Raw genomic sequence first — 19,127 nt, 5'->3', positions numbered from 1 at the left:
TTTCCCTGGGCTGTTTTAACCCCGTCAGGGCCGGAGCGGGTGACCACCCCACTACAAGCTGCATAACGTGTGAAATGCAGAACGTGTCTCTTCCCCCGAATTTCACTCCCCATTCATGAATTTGCCCTGAGATGTTATCACTGGGAAGGCATGCTCCTTTGAAAGCGGGCCCAATCAGAGGATGAGTAGATGCTGCGATAAATACAATATGCTTCTGCAGCTACCCAAAGAGAGATTCGTTGAAAAATATAGCATTAGTCGCTTCATTCCTTGGACCGCATAAGAGTGTCTTCGATGCTGTTTACTCTGGCGCTTAGAGATAAATTAAGGCACAGAGAGGTGAAGCGATTTGCTGTGGGTCACAGATGGCATTAGTGTCAGAGCCACAATTAGAACTCAGGAGAGCCTGGTCCCGTCTCCTGTACTCAGAGCACTAAACAGTTGGGGTATGGGTACACTGTAATCAGAGCTGTGATTGCAGCCCATGTAGACGTACTTCAGCTAGGCTTTACTCTAGCTCATTCAGTTACCGATAGTAGTGAAGCCGTGGCAGCCCTGGTTAGCACATGGGCTAGCTATCTGAGTAATTACCCAGGCTCCCTGACAGGCTTGTACTCAAGTGGCGAGCCTGAGCTAGCTAAATTAAAACTAGCTGGAGTACGTCTACACAAGCTGCAACGACCCCTTTGACTGCAGTGTTGTCATACCCTTCATTTCTCTAGAAAGCAGGTAACAGGACATGTTCATATGTGACAGACACAAAATTAAAAGAGAGAAAATACAAGCAAGATGTATATAGTTTAGGCCCAGCACCTTCCCCTGATGCATTAACACCCATGACTAGCATCAGGGCCGGCTCCAGGCACCAGCGAACCAAGCTGGTGCCTGGGGCGGCAAATGTAAAGGGGCGGCAGGACGTCGGGCTCTGGGGCGGCAATCCGCCCTCGGCGGGGGCAGGAATTCAGCAACCGCTCCGTCACAGTGTGTTTCGTGGTCGGCGGCAATTCGGCGACAGGGACGCGACTCTTGTTTGGTCGCCGGCAGCAATTCGGTGGCCACACCATCACTCCGCCTCCGTGTTCAGCCACAAGGTTTTGTTTTTTGGGTTTTTTTTTCCACTGGGGGGGGCGGCAAAAACGCTGGAGCCGGCCCTGACTAGCATCAAACAATATGACCAAGAATTTCAAAAATTGGGGAATTGTAATGATTTTGCATGCCTCAGTGTTTGGCCACAGGTTTCAGAGGGGTAGCCATGTTAGTCTGTATCAGAAAATACAACAAGGAGTTCTTGTGGCACCTTGGAGACTAACAAAAAATGTGTTAGTCTCTAAGGTGCCACAAGGACTCCTCATCATTTTTAGTGTTCGGTCAATTTATTTCTTAAGCTGGGCACCCAAAATCACTCAGCATTTGTTAAAATCTTGGTTGCTTTCTCCATCCTGGTTTTGTCTATCCACCTCTATTCTGGGTGCAAAATGTTACATTCAGCATACATACAGCCTTTGCTTTCAGATCCTTCCTTGGAAATCATGGATAGTAGCTTTTTGCTCCACAACATCAACACCCTTTAATTTTAAAATCCTTAGCAACAAAATGCAAAGCCCAAACCTGAGTGAGTGAGGAATAAAGGTGATAAACAGCAGGAGGAAACATCGAAGCAGAAACCATGAAAAATACAAGACTAAAGGAGCTGTATAATTACAATAAGGTAACGGACAATTGTTTTGCTTAGGTGTTTGATCACAGGGCTCTATTCAGCCATGGCATAATGTCTATTGTCTTCAGTATCTATCTAGTTTGTAAGCTCTTAAGGGCAGGAACAATTTTTTTTTTAACTACATGTGTGTAGCTCACTAAAACCCTGATCTGTGATAGGGCTTTTACCTGCTGAAATACAAACACTGATAATAATCAGTAATAAAGGCCTAATGTGGACCCTTTAATTTTACCTTCATTTTGGACTAGATGTTTAAAACTAGAGATGAACACAAAAACATATGAGAAATGTGGTGCCACATTGATGACCTTATTGAAGAAAAATGTTCTAGCAATTTTAGAAGGTACATGGCAGAAAGTGACAGCTCTGATCCAGGGAATTTGTCTGTACAGAGAGGATGGGAAGAGAAATTGATCATTATTCTTTAGGAAGCAGGAATTTAAGGGGTGACCTCATGAAGGTGCTGCATATCCAATTCCAGTGGGATTAGAGACTGCATATCCCCATTTGAGCTTTTGGCACATGTAAGAATCTGGGATCCGGGCTGAAGGGTAAGAGGAATGAAATCCTGAATCCAAGAGTATTCACATGAATTCCATATGGGCCAGTAGCCTTCAACAACAGCTGTGTGTTCATAGATTCCAAGGCCAGGAGGAACCATTGTGATCATCTAGTCCAGTCTCTATGATATAGGCCAGAAGTTCTCCAAAATAATTCCTTTTGAACTAGAGCAGATCTTTTAGAAAAAACCCAATCTTCTTTTAAAAATTGCCAGTGTTGGAGAATCAACCCACAGCCCTAGGTAAGTTGTTCCAGTGGCTAATTACACTCACTGTTAAAAATTCACACCTTATTTCCAGGCTAAATTTGTCTAGCTTCAACTTCCAGCCATTGCATCGTGTTATATCTTTGTCCACTAGTTTGAAGAGATTATTATCAACTATTTGTTCCCCATGTAGGAATTTATACACTGTGATCAAGTGATCCCTTAGCCTTCTCTTTGTTAAGCTAAATAGACTGAGTGCCTCTAGTCTATCATTATAAGGCATGTTTCCTAATATTTTAATCATTCTCATGACTCTTCGCTGAACCTTCTCCAGTTTTTCAACATCCTTCTTGAATACTGGGCACCAGAACTTCACACAGTATTCCAGCAGTGGTCACGCCAGTGCCAAATACAGAGGTAAAAATACAGAGGCATTGGGTTTTACCTCTATACTCCTACTCCAGATTCCCGTTTATGCATTCCAGGATCACTTAAGCCCTTTTGGCCACCGTGTTGTACTGGGAGCTCATGTTTAGCTGATTTTCCATCATGATCCCTATGCAGGAGCAAGTCCCAGTTCTAGATACTGAGAGCACAGACAGGTTAGAGCCAACAGCAAATGTTGGGTATAGCAGCTAACAAAGTCCCTCCCTGGCAAAAACCCAGCTCTTTCTTTCTGTTTCAACAGCTAAAAAGTTTGTCCAAGCCCTGTTGATCTCCTCCTTCTTTCTGGCCTCCCCTTCTGTCCATCTAAAAGGCAACAGCTAACATGATTCTACTCCCCTGTCAGTCTGAGCACATCACTTCCCCTCCGAAAATTGTTTCACTGGGTTCCCCTCACTCAATTTATGTCAAGTATAAACATCCAGGCACTGCAGATTTCTGCCCAACTTATGTGTCAGATCTAATTTCTTATTGTGTTCTCCTCCCCATAGCCTCTTCCCTCCACTGGTGAAGCCAACTTCACTGCCCAATTACCTTCTCGCTCACTCCTGTCTCTAAGTCTTCTTGTGTGCTGCACCAATGCCCTCTCTTTACTCAGATCCCTCCTAAAGACTCTCTTTGGTTGCAAGGCTCATTAGCCCCATCAATGAAATGTCTTCTCTACCCCATTGTTTGATAAGAGGGGAAGATCAAATTGGTGGGGGAATTAACAATTATTAATAAATAATAATGCCCCTCCGCTGAGTTCAGGGCCTTGTAGGTTAGTTTCCCAGTGGAAGAGAAATCAGTGATGCAGAACCTGGGTATATTCTAAGTGTAACCTACTTGAGTTACACATATACACCTGTCCTGGAACAGAGGTGTTCACAAACAACATACAGGGCAATCCCATCTCTCAGGAATCTCAGCTAGCACCAATGCACAAGTATCAGGGAACAATTCTATCTATCAAGGACTGAGCCCAATCAGAAACCAAGACAAAGCACAAATTCTCCTGCAGCTCACACAACTCCCTCTATGCAATGCCTTGCTGTGGAGAATGTTAGGATATGTGTTACGTACCTATTATTCTAGGTATAAAGAATGTGGGAGGTGAAATATGTGGGTGGAAGTGAAATAATGGTTTGAAACCTACAGATTCCATGAGGACGCATTGGGTTTCTAGGAGCCTCCCAGAATGTCTGATTGAAAATCATCAGTGGGAAGAGGACTGTTGGAGGAGGGGGTGTGGACACTTGTCAGCTCGAGGCAATTGGGTTCAGACTGGATGAAATTGCCAATAAAGGTTTCTTCAGACTCCAGGGACTGGTCCATTAGGGTCCAGGTTGCTGAGTAGGTGGTGGTAAGACATGATAGGAGAGCATTGGACCCTGTGGCTTGTGAAAAGAAAACCTGAACTGGGCATGAAATAAGACTTTTTGAGGCTTGAAAAAGGAAGTGGCCAGGATCAGTACCAGAATTCATTCATAGGTTTTAATTGTAAATAACAAATTACAAGTTCATTAATTCCATTTGGAGTAGAGCTGTGGTGACTGGGGATTTCTGCGGTGGCTTTTGAAGAATGCTTACCATACCTATCAGGGACCCCCACTGCTGGGAACAGGCTCCTCATAACATGGGATCAGAGGACGGGTGACCTGAGATAAGATTTCCAAATGAGAAGCTGAATGGTGATAGCCAGTAACTGAGACCGGGTAATAGAAAACCTGGGGTCGTGACACTTGCATAATGAAGGTTAAAAAAAACCCAAAAAACATAGCATGTCTTTCCAAGACTGAACATTTGCTTGCAAAATCAGACCCTAAAGAGAATGGCTTCCTGCATGTATCTGTTATTTTTACTTGCTTTTACAAAATAAATACACTTTTATTCCCATGAATTTCTAGGCTCAAAGCAGTGGAGAATAATAACTTAGATAATCCAAACCCTATGGGGATTGTTAAGGATGTGTGCCATATCCTCAGTTGGTGTAAGTCAGTAAGTGGAGCCACGCTGATTTACACCAGCTGAGGATCTGCCCTCATGTTTTACCTTGGCCTTTCTTGCAGGCTCATTTAATGCAATCCAAGGCCACAAATTAAAATAAATAATAAAAAAAAAGAACAATTCACAGCTGGTTACATTTGTGCTCACAACCTACGCCTGTCCGAACAGGAGTTAGGCAGGACAAAGCACAATGGACTTCCTTGCCTTTATTGCTTTCATTCACTTCATGTCATGCCAAGGAAGGTTGATTATAGGAAATTCTAATAATTAACTGTTGATGTTTTTAACTGCCGTTCCCATGAGATTTAAAATAACCTGTAATGGTTGTTCTGTATGATTGTCTTTCTGGAACAGTTGTAGATAATATATACCCTCCTCATGACTGGTTTTGGATGGACTGGACTTGATTTTGGTTTTGTTTGAAAGCAAAGAATGGTATTCCTTTAAACAACAGTCATCTGTTTCCTCCCTTCCCTTGTAAAACTTTCTTCTTGTATTAGGCATCTGCAGCAAATTTGCTTCTCAGAGTCCATGGAAGAAATACACTCGCTAAGTCACTGTAACCCTGAAGATATATGCTTTGCACAACATAATAAACCAGCAACTAATGGGTTAAAATTAGTCTTGACATTTAGAACACAAGCGATTTAGAACACAGTGATTTCTTGTGTTCCTATTAATTTTATAGATCAAATGCACATAATATCAATTTTTTAAAAAACAACCACAAACAAATATAGCCAATTAATAGAATGTACGAATAGAGACATCTAGGATAAAAATGACAGACAGAGAGACAAAGAGACAGATAATCCTTTTATTAGCCAGGAAAAACAAAATTGTGTAAGGTCTTAATCTTCTAAGTGAGCTATATATTTCCACACAGTGGAAACAGGCAGGCCTCAGTGGAATTATAGTGGGAACGAATTTGGCTTTAACTGTAGTAACCTCCTCATTTAACTTAGTTAATAGAACAAAGAGAGAAGCAAATGCAGGTGAAACGCCGTTTGTCATGGACTCAAAAAAAGAGAGTGTTTATCATCGAGTCCATGTTTCACAATGTGCTGCATCTCTGGGATGAAACAACTTGTTCTAGTTTCACTGCCTGGTATGTAAGGTGGATTTTTTTGTTTTTAACCCAGGATTCTTAAAAATCCTTTGCCATTGCATCTTTTTGCTCTCACCTATGGTGATACATTTTTTATGGTCTAGCATTTGAACACCCTTCCCCCTGTCAAAACCCAGATGAATCATGTCAATAACAGTTCAATCCACGGCTCGGTTACTCCAATTTCCTCATTTGGGTTTACAACTTCTCTTTGAAAGTAACCTTGTGAAAAACCTAGCCACTCTCGGACAGATCATGCCCTGTACATCTGCACACGTGGACAGCTGGGACCACACTCCTCCCTACCAATAACCTAAAATGTTCCCTGTTCACTGCAGTATGTCATATCGATGGGACAAAATCCAGCGTCTGAAGAGCTTGGCTGTTAGCCACAACACTTACTAAACCAAATACATCTTAGTGGAAAATCTGTTTGTCGAATATAGCTTTTTAACCTCGCACTCTTGGTGTACTGCACAAAGGAAAGACTGGAGTGGAATATGTTCTGCTGCAGATTCTTTGCTAGTATTTCATTAACTAATAAATATTTGCTAAATACCAATGTGCTGAATTCCTGGCATATTTTTGCTGATGATTTGGATTTCCATGAAAAATGGATTCAAGATAATGATTAGGAAATAAACAGAACACACACATAAAACTGCATCTTTGCTATATTAGTGGCCTTTGGGATTTTTACGCAGTCTTAGGGCGGTTAAACTCCCTCTGTGTCATCCTCCCTAGGACATGCCCCAAGACTCCCTCCACATCCCAACCTTGATAAACCTCCAGTTTCCTGATCTGAGCTATCTACCCTCACCACCAACCCAGTCCCACCACATTGGCAAATCTCCGAGCTGTCAAAAGCCTCCTGACTTCTTTTCATAAACCCCCTTGACTAGCTCCTGAACTGACTGGGAGGTTTCTCAGGCTCATATATGGAAGGTGAATAAGGATATGGAAGACAGAGGTGGGAATGGCATACATACAAGGAGGATTCTACCACCCACCAAGATCCCTATTGATTTCACCAGTTATATGTATCTATCAACAACTGTACCATTCACAGAGTTTCCACAAGCAAGAGCAAAGCTACTGCAGCAGGAAGCCACTTGAGCAGGTTGCTATATATAATATCCATTGCAGATGAGGTTTTCAGAAACAACTAATGATCATGGGTGCCCCAATTTTTGGATGCTCAACTTGAGACACCTTAAAGGCCCTTGATTTTCATAGGCGGGTGTTCAGCACTTTCTGAAATTCAAATCCCTTTGAGGTGTCTCAAGTGGGCACCAAAAGCACTGAAAATCATTGGTTGCTCTTGAAAATGTTGGCCTACACATAACTACGTTCTGCTACATCATTGAACCGGATAACAATGTGGTGTGTTCATGGGCTACTTTGAGAGCTTAGGTGGTGTAAGGACGTTCTGCAGGTCTTCTGCATAGTGCTGAATTCAACCTTTAATAACCAATACATTGCATACTCTTCATACCCAACTTTCATGAAGCATTACATATGAGTTATAATGTAGTGTTAGAATTAAAGATCATTGTGTCAAGTAAAATGAGGTTGGCAAATGTATCTTGGAATCTTGGAATAGGTATCACTAAAGAACGACACATGCCATCTCTTACAGTTCTCTTTTTAATACAGCACTTGTTTCCGTGTTGATATAATTCATTTGGCAGCTCTTTGTTAACTTAGAACATCGTTAAAATAAGTTGTTTTCTACAATAGCTCCAATCCCATTCCATGCTGGTTAAAGTGACCAAAGAAATATCTGAAGAGAAACCTTTTCACACCTCCCAGTTATAAATAAGGTTGCTAGAGAGAAAACAACTTCCTCAATTCAGAGCTCACAGTGGGGTTTATTATCTTCCAGCCAAAGAAAACAAATAAATAAAGAGTACTAATATATAGGAAGTCACTTTAATGGGAGCCTGCTGTGACTAGCTTCCACAGTTTACATAGCAAAGTGAACCAGACAGTGTGGCTAATTATTCTCTTGCTGTGGATTAACCTCTTTAGTTCTCAGACCTTACTAACATCAAACAAAAATAATAGCCACCAGTCATAACGGGGACTGGGATGCCTGCATCCCACCGAAAGTCAAGTGAGATTTAAGCACCTTAATTGCTTAGGCTTTTTTGAAAAGTATACATTTTGTTAGTTCAGAAATTAAGGCCAAAATTTGCTAAAGGGACTAGGGATTTTGGATGCCCAATTTGGGGGTTCCCAACCTGAGATATTTTATAGGGTCACCCTTAATGGCTGCGTACCTGCCTCCTGAAAATCAGGCCTCCTTAAAGTGTCTCAGTTTGGTCAATCAAAACCTGAAGCACACTAGCTGCTTTTGAAAATGTTGGCCTAAGGCTGTATGATTTTACCAAGTCATATAGCTTCCCACTGCTTTCTACAGCGACCACCTCATGTCAGCTCAATTCCATCGAGCCCAGTATGTCATTTTAAAAAATAATTAATTTGAATGTCATGTTCATGGCAGATGCTGGTTTGACAACAAGTTGCCATTTTTGCACAGGACGGGGACAGCACAAATAACGTTAGGACAAGCTTCTCCATAGGTCCTGCTAGTGTACCTCAACCTATTCCTAGATACGCCTGTCACCTTAGGGGTGGATCTACACTGGAAAAATTAAGGCTCACATCACAGCAATAGAAAACAATGTTGTAACTCCGCTTGTACTAAACCACTAGCATAGACAGGACTCAAGCAATTTTACCAGGTTTTCAAGACATGAATGTAACACAAAGCAAGAGTCCTAGCAACACTAGCATTGACATCGCTACTAGCTCTAACGCAATAGCTGCACCATTCATGGAAGTTGCAGTCATTTTTCTGGTGTAGAAAGGCCTGCCTAGCGGTGAGAAAAAAATTTAGTATCCAGGCTGAAACTGTTAACAAGTGGCATCTTTTGTATTGTGGACACCTTTCTACTGAGAACAAGATAAAGGCCATCAAACTAATTTCACAGAGGACTCCAAATCGCTCTGAGATGATAACAACTTTCATGGGTTGGCTAGTCCCATGAAATGTTCATTTTCAAATCTCTCGGTTTAATTTCCACTAACAAATTCATTATTCAAAAAGGGTGAGGGATCAAAGATGCTAATATTATGATTGGTTTGAAAGGTATATTTCCCACAAAGGTGGCAAATTATATACAACAATTTACTCAATTTCTGATCAAATCCTCATCTGAGTATACAATATGTCACTTCTGTTGTCTACTAAGAGGTCTGTTTTCAGAAGAGGGTACATTTATTACACTATAGAAGGAATGAGCATGAAATTAAGATATACTGCAATTTATGAATATTACAGGTTTTAAATATTACAGGGGTTGCTGCTTTGTTAGTTTCAGGAAGTCACATTTGCAGGACAATGAAAACCAAAAGGGGAAACAATCAAAAGGAAAATGTAGTTTAAAAAACAGGCAATTTGCTGGAACAAGATTGATTCTGCAGAGAATTGTGTTTCTATATTGCCACTGAACCCCTAGAGAAAACAAAGTCTGGGGGCGCTTTATGGTTGTCTGATCCAAAAAGAGATCTATACATTTGCAACCGTCAGTGTTCACTTGTATTTTAAATGAAATAGAATCACTCAAGCGGGTTGATCATCAGGCCTGTGGATAGCATGAACAGTGATAGTGTTGATGCTCTGTAATGTCAGGCAGAAGAATTAGATCTGAGTAAGGGTCCCAATACCTTGGTCTCAGGACCAAGATAAGCCCTCATCACCTTTGAGAGAAGGATTACCGAACATCTTTCATCAGTGATTCCTCTCACCTGGAGAGCTATCTCTGAGCTCTGAAGATCAAACCCTTCAGTGCCCTTTAGCTAGGATGGTGGCTGTATTGTGAGCCCTGAAGGGGATGCAAGTATCTTAGCAATGTGCTGATTCTCAGGGCCCCAGCCAGGTCATGGAGAACTATGCTGTAGGAGTGGAAGTTAATCAATATATACATACAGTGCTTTTGTGGAATTGTACTGAGCACATTTATTTCTGGCTTTCTGATATACAGGATTTGACTGTATCTTCTGTCTGGATGAAATGGAACTTGGATTTTATTCAGATAAAGAGATTTCAGATACACAAGGGACTTTTCAAAGCAAATGGTATGTGTGAGAGGGCATAACAATTACAGGTAACAGGTCTTCTTGGATCAGAGGGAGTTGGATCCATAGGATTCTGCGGTGATGAAAAACAACTTTCAGTGAAATACTTGCCAGTCACAGAAGAGACTCAAAAGTCTTTACAGTCTGGTTTGGAGAAAGACTCAGACGTTCACATGCTTACCTAAACTCCCATTTCCTTACTCCACTCCTCTACCGTCCTAGGCGTAAACAAAACATTCCCTCTTTCCCTGGTCCTATATTTCCTTTGTCTTAAGTCCCAACTTCCTGTCTTTTACACCCAGACACTATCTTTCTGACACTAAAAAGCTCCCTAAACTCCAACAGACCCTCTACCTGTGTTGATATTCCATATGGAAGATGTTCTTGGGATTGGCACTCTTTCTACAAGGGTCCAGCTAGGTGTTCTATTGACATCTTGCATGCACCTGGGTTTTTCCAGGCTAGAGGGCACACAAAGATATTTTCTCTCATTATATCTGACTCCAGGAATTCAACTTCCTTTGCTCTCCTATAGTACCCTCCAATCAGAATTCAAAAAATACCTTACAAACAGTAATTAATCAAGCCTCACAACACACCTATGAGGTAGATATTATTATCCCCATTTTGTAGATGAGGAAACCTAAGCACAGAGAGGTTAAGGGACTTGGCAAAGGTCATATATCTGTAGAAGAGCCAGGAATAGAAATCAGATCTGCCAGCTCCTGTTGATCTTTACTTTAATGGAAGGTTTTGATCTCACAAGGTTTAAGTACAGTATCTGGCCTAGCTGACCTTACCAGACTAGCAGAGACCCTGATGTGTGAAGGTAGAAGGCTTGCTGGGAACTGGAAGCAACAGAGGAGGAGGGTACATATCCAAAGACTTTTTAGGCTAAAAAAAGTTTTTGTTCAAGTTTGGTGTCCTGGCTGACATTCAGACAGGCTCATCAATCTATCCCTAGTGATAATTTCCCTCCGTGTATATATGTTTCTGTGTAGTTGGATGCTCTGCTATAACTTGTCTGAATACGTGCAGATGTAAAATTAAGTTTTAATCTGAAAATTCTGTCTGAAAAATTCTACTATTATTGATAGAAAAGTAGAAACTAAATATTAAATGATGACAAAATGGACAACTGAAAAAAATGGATATTCCTAGGGTACCATTTTGAACATAAAAAACAGACATGAAAAATCCCTCATTAAAACATATTTTATGATAGTTGCTCCCAAAGGCATAGGAATAAATTACAGATACACCACTTCTCTGTTGCCTTTCCATTAGTAAATAATATTGTTGGTTTGTTTCAAAGTTTTTGTTCCATTGTTCCTTTGATTGATCTGGCCCAGTTCTACACATTTCATTTGCAACATAACCCTCACACAGTTCATTCATGAACCCCTAGCTCTGGGTTTGGTAGCCTCTGGATTAATTACAAGAATATGTTTTCACACATGCCTTTTATTTAACTGTCAGGCACATTACCTGTCACAGATATGTGCATCTTAAATGTAGAACATTATGGCTCCTCTGTTTTTTTACATTGCAAAGAGGCAAAGCATCTTAGACCTTGTCTACACACAAACATGATATGGCTTTAATTATGTCAGAATAGTTCACGTGGTACAACGCCCCTAGTGTGGATGCAGTTATACCAGTATAACAGTGCTTATAGTGACATAGCTTATTCCAGCTACGTCTACACTAGAACCGTTTACCTGTACAGGAATGCCAGTATACTGTACAAGCAAAGTGCTCTGAGGCCTGGGCTACATTGAAAAGTTATATCTACATCGGTCTGTCAGGGGGTTGAAAAACCACACCCCTGATGGACCTAGCTATGCCGACATAATCCCCAGTGTAGACACAGTTATGTTGATGAAAGAGGGCTTCCACCAACATAGCTAACTGCTCAGGGAGGTGGTGTTCCTACACCAACAGAAAAACGTCTTCTGTCAGCATAGGCTGTATCTGCACTGTGTCTGGCGATGGTGGCATAGGTACGTTAGTAGCATAACTCAAGTCGACATAGCTTAGATCTACTTACCGCGGGGTCCACGCTACGCTATGTCAATGGGAGACGCTCTCCCGCTGACATTACTTCCGCCGCTCGTTGAGGTGGAGTACGGCAATCGATGGGAGAGCGCTCTCCCATCGATTGAGCATGTCTTCACTAGACCCTCTAAATCAATGTTGCTGCATCAATTGCAGCAGCACCGATTTACCTCCAAAGTGAAGACAAGCCCATAGTCTCTGTATTGTAGTGATATCCCTAGTGTGGATGCAGCTGTGCTAGCATAGCTGCACTCTGTCTTGATATAGTAAAACCACCCCCATGCGTGAAACAAGCTATATGAGTAAAAGCAAAGTTTTGCCAGGATTGCTGTATTTACTCTAGGGGCTTCTCCTGGCACAGCTATGTTGGTCAGGGATTCCACCTCTTCATACCTCAGACTGACATAGCTATGGCTGCAGATGTTCATAATATAGACATAGCCTCCTGTATAGGAAGAGGAATAAATTCTACTGGTATAAAGATCCTTATATTGGTATAACTGGCTTCCACACTAGGGCTTGTACCAATATAATGAGATCAGTAAATATTATATCCCCACCTAGTTACACTAGTACAAAACCTGTGTGTAGACCAGGCTATACTGCAAGTGCCTACAGTGTTAATAACCAGTTCATTGGGAAGTGTGAAGTACAAAAACTAGTGAAAGAAGATAATTCTTTCTCTAGCAGTGCTTCACGTTTGTACCTTGGTTTCCTTGGGGGTGAGGGAGGCTGTGAGGGGGAGGAAGGAAAAGCCAGTATCAAAGAAATCTGGGTGCGGCCTGTTTAGTCTGATCTTTGGAGAAACTTTGCAAGATGCAGAATGAATCCATCAATGGAACTCAAGTAGAAGTTGACAGCTTTACTGCTTTGTCCGAAAACTTATTTTGGCAGTGGAGGCTCTGTCTCCTTTCACACATTGTGCATAAAAGGAAGTGACACAGTATTTACGTAAGTGATGTTTACGTTATGGATGAAATATCTGAAGCGCAAGGTGAAATTCTTCCCGCCTGCATGCAGCATGTCACTCAGCTTCACCACAATTTGCAAGGGCAGCCAGGAGTTTCGCCCTGCTTCTGTACTGGTGAGAATAAGAACGTGCTGTTCTAGAAGGTTTCCTTCTATTTCAGTTCAGTCACAAGATGGGTTCTGTGCCATTCCAGTCAATAACTGCTCCTTGCCACCTAAGGACAAGAGAGATTGTTTTATTCTAATGGGTTAAGGTGCCAGTTGGGGTGGTGCCCCTCCCTCCTAAAAAAATAGTGTAGGGTGTGTTTAATTGGGATGGACCCATTAATGTCAACCACACCCATTGTGAATTCAACAGGAATCCACCTCTCTGGAACCACTGCTTCAACTGGAACCCATTCGCACTCTGGATGGTACTCTCTGCAGAGGGGACCCCAAAACTGAATTGGCCTGGAGACTGAGAGGTCTCTTATTAGGTTTCTGCCTTAATATTCAAGGGTGAGACTTTCCAAGGCACTTAAGGAAGCTAGATGTCCAACTCCCATTAGATTTCAATGGGATTTGGAGCTGCTCCCCGCTTAGACTCCTTTTCAAATCCCAGTTTAGAGCCTAAGTTCCAGGCTTCCTAATGTGTTTTCTGAGGATAATATTACTGATCTTATTTAAACTTTGTTAAGGTCAAGCATCAGATGAGAAATAAAGGGGGGACACACTTGAAAACTCCTTATCTTCCCCTTCCACTATAATCAGAGGCACACACTTAAAATCAAATAGTTGTTCCTATTATATACTGTCTTCTGCCTTAACGTCTCTCCCCACAAAAGATTTGACACATATTTCTTGTGGTCTCTTAGTGATCTCTATAAGGGTTAACCCTAAGCACCTACTACTGCTCTAAACTCTCAAATGCCACTAGGTAATTTGCACATTCCTAAATAGACGGGCCTCTGAATAGGCAATTTGTATTTGTGACCCTAAGCCTAGGAAAGTACATTTTGCTGTTGCTGCTAGTGTTTATTTCTTTCAAATGCTCAATAGACAAACGTCTACAGGAAAATTCTATATTTTCTCTTCTCTTCTCTGCCACTGCCCTGCCCTGGAAATAATGCTAAGATACATATTTAGGAGAACATTTTCAAATGGGCCTCTACATCTGTATTCATCAACATATTTATTCAGTAACTTGCAGTAGAAGCCAAAGTGTGGTAGGCATTGTCAAACACAGAGAAAGAGACCGGGCTTGATCCAAAGCCCATTGAAGTTGAAGTTGACCTCATTGCGTTGAAGATCAGGCGCATGGAGAGTACAGCTGGGTATTTAGATGAAGCATTACTTGAGCTACACATACAAAGAGCTACTTGTACATGTAATATTTGCAAGCGCCTGTTTAGAAGCCTCTGAAAATGAGACACCTCTAGGCTAATACATTCCAACCACCAGTTACTCTGATCTGGCTTGAAGGTCTTGTGGACTTTCGAATTGGAATCACATTGGAATCATTGCAAAAAGTTCAGACGGTGATTCATAGATTCCAAGGTCAGAAGGGACCATTGTGATCATCTAGTCTGAACCGTATAACAGAGGCCATAGAACTTCCCCAAAATAACTCCTAGAGCAGAGCTTTTAGAAAAAGATCCCATCTTTACTTAAAAATTGTCGGTGATGAAGAATCTACTATGACCCTTGGTAAATTGAAAAGGAGTACTTGTGGCACCTTAGCACCTGATAATGCTTGATTATCACTACAAAAGGTCCCCCCCCCCCCCCCGCTCTCCTGCTGGTAATAGCTCACCTTAAGTGATCACTCTCCTTACAGTGTGTCTGGTAACACCCATTGTTTCACGTTCTCTGTGTATGTAAATCTCCGCACTGTATTTTCCACTGAATGCATCCGATGAAGTGAGCTGTAGCTCACGAAAGCTTATGCTCAAATAAATTTGTTAGTCTCTAAGTCTCTAATTTATTCTCAAGTACTCTTTTTCTTTTTGCGAATATAGACTAACACGGCTGCTACTCTGAAACTTGGTAAATTGTTACTAGTTGTTAATAGTTAATTACCCTCACTGTTAAAAATTTACATCTTATTTCCAGTCTGAATTTGTCTAGCTAGAGCATCCAGCCACTGGATAGTGTTATACCTCTCTCTGCTAGATGGAAGAGGCCATTATTAAATATTTCTTCTCCGTGTAGATACTTCTAGACTATAATCACATCACCCTTTAACTTTCTCTTTATTATGCTAAATAGATTGAACTCTTTGAGTCTGTCACTATAAGACAGGTTTTCTAATTCTTTAATTATTCTTGTGGCTCTTCTCTGAACCCTCTCCAATGTATCAACATCGTTCCTGATGTGACCAAAATAGCAATAAAATGTGGCTAAGAAATATAACCCCCATCCTCTCCTGGCCTCTTTGGGAATGCTACAGAGCTCAGACACATCACCATTCATGCACACTCTGCCCACCACATCATCTTCCATCATCAGGAGCTGGTGGAATGATATGATACAACTGTCTGGATTGGCAAATGCAAAACCACATGGTAGAGAAAACACGCTAGTGAATGTGCTGTTATCAACTAAAGTATTGAGATACCATAGTTATAGCAGGCGCCACTCTTCCTGTACACTTTGAGACACATGTTAGTCATGTTACACTGATGATTTTTTTTTTGTCATTAAGTCTTTTGCAAAAACAAAAATAGAAAAAATATTCTGTGGCAAAAACCAGGACGACTCCCATAACAACACTGATTTTCCTTACTGATTTACAAACCACTTCCCTTGAGCTATTTGTAGGCTGAAAAAAAATCCCTTTGTTGTTCACCTCCCATAAAAGCTTGAGTTGAAGATGCTGCAATGTCAGTGTTTTTCTTTTCATGAACTCACACGAAGTGCTGAACTGTCAGGTGCTGGGCAAGTTCTTTCCTTATTGGCAGAATAGGTAGGGCATAGAGAGTGGCAGTTCGAGCTTTCCCCCCATGCTACCCTGCTGAAATATACCTCAACTCTACCCTGGCATTTTTGCTTCTGATTCAATTCTACTTTATCAGAGCAACAATAAAAAGAAAATCTAACTCATGCCATTCACTTGAGGCCTCATCCAAAGCCCATTGAGGTTCATGGGAGTATTGCCATTGACTCCAAAGGAAGCTGCATTAAGCCCTTGCAGAGCATTCAGTCTAGAATAAAGTTCATAAAGCTGCTGCTCTGCTGATTATGTGGCTGTTGCATAATGTGTGAGTAATTTGGGGTGAAATGTACGTGCAGTGCTGCCCTGCATATGGTACTTGGTACATCCCTGTTGTCCCAGTGGAGTGTGTCACTTCAAAGGACAACAGCAGTATTCTGCTACTGTATAGCCCGGAAACTGCAGAGGAAGGTAGAGGACGGGTTACTAAAATATATTGCTGAATTTAGATGATAAAGTAAGATCAAAGTTTTGCCTCCTCAGGCAGAGATGACAGACGTTATTTCCACCACTGAAGACAGAAAACAACTGAGGACGGGGACTATGATACAAGCGTGTTCTTCTGAAGTCTGCACGGCATCGCCGAGACAAACCAAGGACGCACATTCCAGGCATCTTTTGGTCAGAACCGAACTGTCTCCCCAGATGTCTGGAACTGGGAGGCACAATGGAAGGGCATGTGGTTGCTCTGACTCATTGGTTGGGAGTCTGCAGTTGGAAGCGACATCAGGAGGCCATGTTTGGACTGTGTTGCCTCCTGCTGCAAATGCAAAGTGCACTTCTCCAACCTTGTCTTCTCAGAGCAACATGGACATTAAAACCTTCCCCCTCAAAAGAACAAACAAAAACCCTGCACTGCACACCCATTTCTCCCCCTAGAGAGAGGACGAGAGAAGAAACCAAAGTGACAGATGTTAGTCGAAACTGCTTTCTGTACTACTGGAAGGAGCTCAGTTACTGTGGTGACGGGCACGATGTAAGAACCTGTATAGAACAGAATAGCGGGAAAGAAAGGGGAAAAATGAGTTCTCTTGAAAATCCCAATCTAGGATTGGAGTCCTCAGCAAAACTTCTTGGTTCTGAGAATCTAGAGGGGCAAATAACAAACTTGCCCCAAATCTTGCAGCTATTCTTGCCTCCATAGTGAGAGTCTTATGGCAACAGGTATCAAGTAGGGACTAGGGATTGTTTTTGTTTAATACAAGGGGTTTTTTGAAGTATTTCCTCTGCTCTGCCTGTACCATATAAAGTATTTTTCCTTTTCTCTCTCTCTGCACGTATACTTCAGTGCCTGCTTTATAATAACCTTTGTTTCCGGAACATACTTAGCATATGGATTTTCGGTTACACATAAGAACACACAATATTTGTTTTTCATTTTCCCTCTGTGCCTTCTGGTGATTCTAAGGAACACAGTAATCAGATGGGGACTGGGGGAAGGAGTGTAACATGACCACCCTCTAGACTTGCTACTTTTTGATTGGCTGCCTGCTGATAGTTCTCCAGTACAATGATTAGCAACTTATCAATAAGAGCACTAGACAGACAGACAGATCAATGAGACAACCTTTAGTCCTTAGAACTGATACATATAGATACACTGAGAGTGGAATTCATTTTTAATTCCACCCTGTAAAAATTAATGCAGGGAAAAGTTAAAAGAAACGTTGTGTAGAATTGTGTTGCAATATGGCAATCCCCAAAAGTCAGGAAACAAAGTGATTATAACAACAAATTTAACTTTGTCTGCATTGCCCATCCGGTGTATTCTTTGGGCATAGGTTTCACATCCTAAACTGTCATCTGTTAGGCTGTGTGTTTAGCCAGATCATGAGAATAGATGCATCCCATACATGCAATATAGCTGTGCTAATGTATCTGTTGTAATGTTATGTTGTGCCTTTTCTAACTTGTTGTGATGCTGACTGTGTAATATCAGCTTTGCATTGCAATGATGTTAGACAGTTAATGTCCCAGCTTGTTTTTTTAAAAGAAAACTGGGGGTGGGGGTGGAAGATGACAATAGGAAATTAAAAAATGTGGAGCTGTTTGTGTTGCTGATTTAACAAGTGCTACAGTCTTCACCTATGATGCACATACGTTTCTTGCTTCAGAGATACCCAGTTAAGGGATTTTCCAAGCTCTGCCAGTGGAGAGGATACATTTCTTTGTTTCGCTAGTTGCGCACATAATCCCCATCCCCCTCCATTGACACAATTGGGAATCTTCCCATCCACTTTAATGTATTAACTGGATTAAGCCCTTAAATAGCTGCACAACCATGACCACCACTCTTATTTTTAAATACCAAAATCTGTCCTCTGATATGTGCATGAAATTTCCATTGCAGTGGGAGTGGTGTCCATATTTGAGGGCAGAATTTGCCCTAAGAGCTTACCTAACAAAACAAAACCAATTTCTATTGTGCATGCTCAGTCCCATTTCTTCAAACAATCAGAACATTGTGTAAAAACATGGTCTTTTGCAATCTCGAGAAATCACATACTCCTCATAGACGCCTGTTAAAAAGCCAGGACTGCAGTTTCAAATAGCAGTGGGGTTTTTTGTAGTATCACAATAAAAGAAAGGGTGATCACAATTTTTTTTACTATGGAAATATTTGAGATTTTTTTTTACCACCACCAGAGATAAAAAGGATTTTACTCAAAGCTTCAATAAAAAAAAATCAATCGATCAATAAAACACCGTCAGGCTGACCCCAAGCATGGAATATTTTGGTTAAAAGGGTTGAATGTTTCAGAGAGTTGTGAGCATGTGAAAAGAGAAAATTATAATAGAAACTGTTCTGTAGCCTTACCTATAATGGCCATCACCAGGATGACTTCTATACCATGAGTTGTTTGAGTTAATGCTATTATAACAGCATACCCACTATATTTATGAGTATCCGTACAAATACCTTATTCTGCCCCAGTGCTCATGTTTTATTTAAAACATGCATGTT

At 41.3% G+C, this 19,127-nt stretch overlaps 1 protein-coding gene across 1 annotated transcript in view; it reads right to left on the bottom strand.

Annotated features, from left to right (window-relative positions):
• Nucleotides 1–9,475: 9,475 nt before the first annotated feature.
• The window catches only part of MINDY4 (MINDY lysine 48 deubiquitinase 4), a 99,300-nt gene continuing 89,648 nt past the window's right edge, over nucleotides 9,476–19,127 (bottom strand). Inside the window, exon 19 of the mRNA XM_074946388.1 lies at nucleotides 9,476–13,406. Coding sequence (XP_074802489.1) covers nucleotides 13,358–13,406 — 49 coding nt within the window. The 3' untranslated portion in view covers nucleotides 9,476–13,357. The remainder of the gene's footprint in view (nucleotides 13,407–19,127) is intronic.

Source organism: Natator depressus, chromosome 2 (assembly GCF_965152275.1).
Source record: "Natator depressus isolate rNatDep1 chromosome 2, rNatDep2.hap1, whole genome shotgun sequence".
Lineage (NCBI taxonomy): Eukaryota > Metazoa > Chordata > Testudines > Cheloniidae > Natator > Natator depressus.
This window is presented reverse-complemented; position numbering and strand designations above follow the sequence as displayed.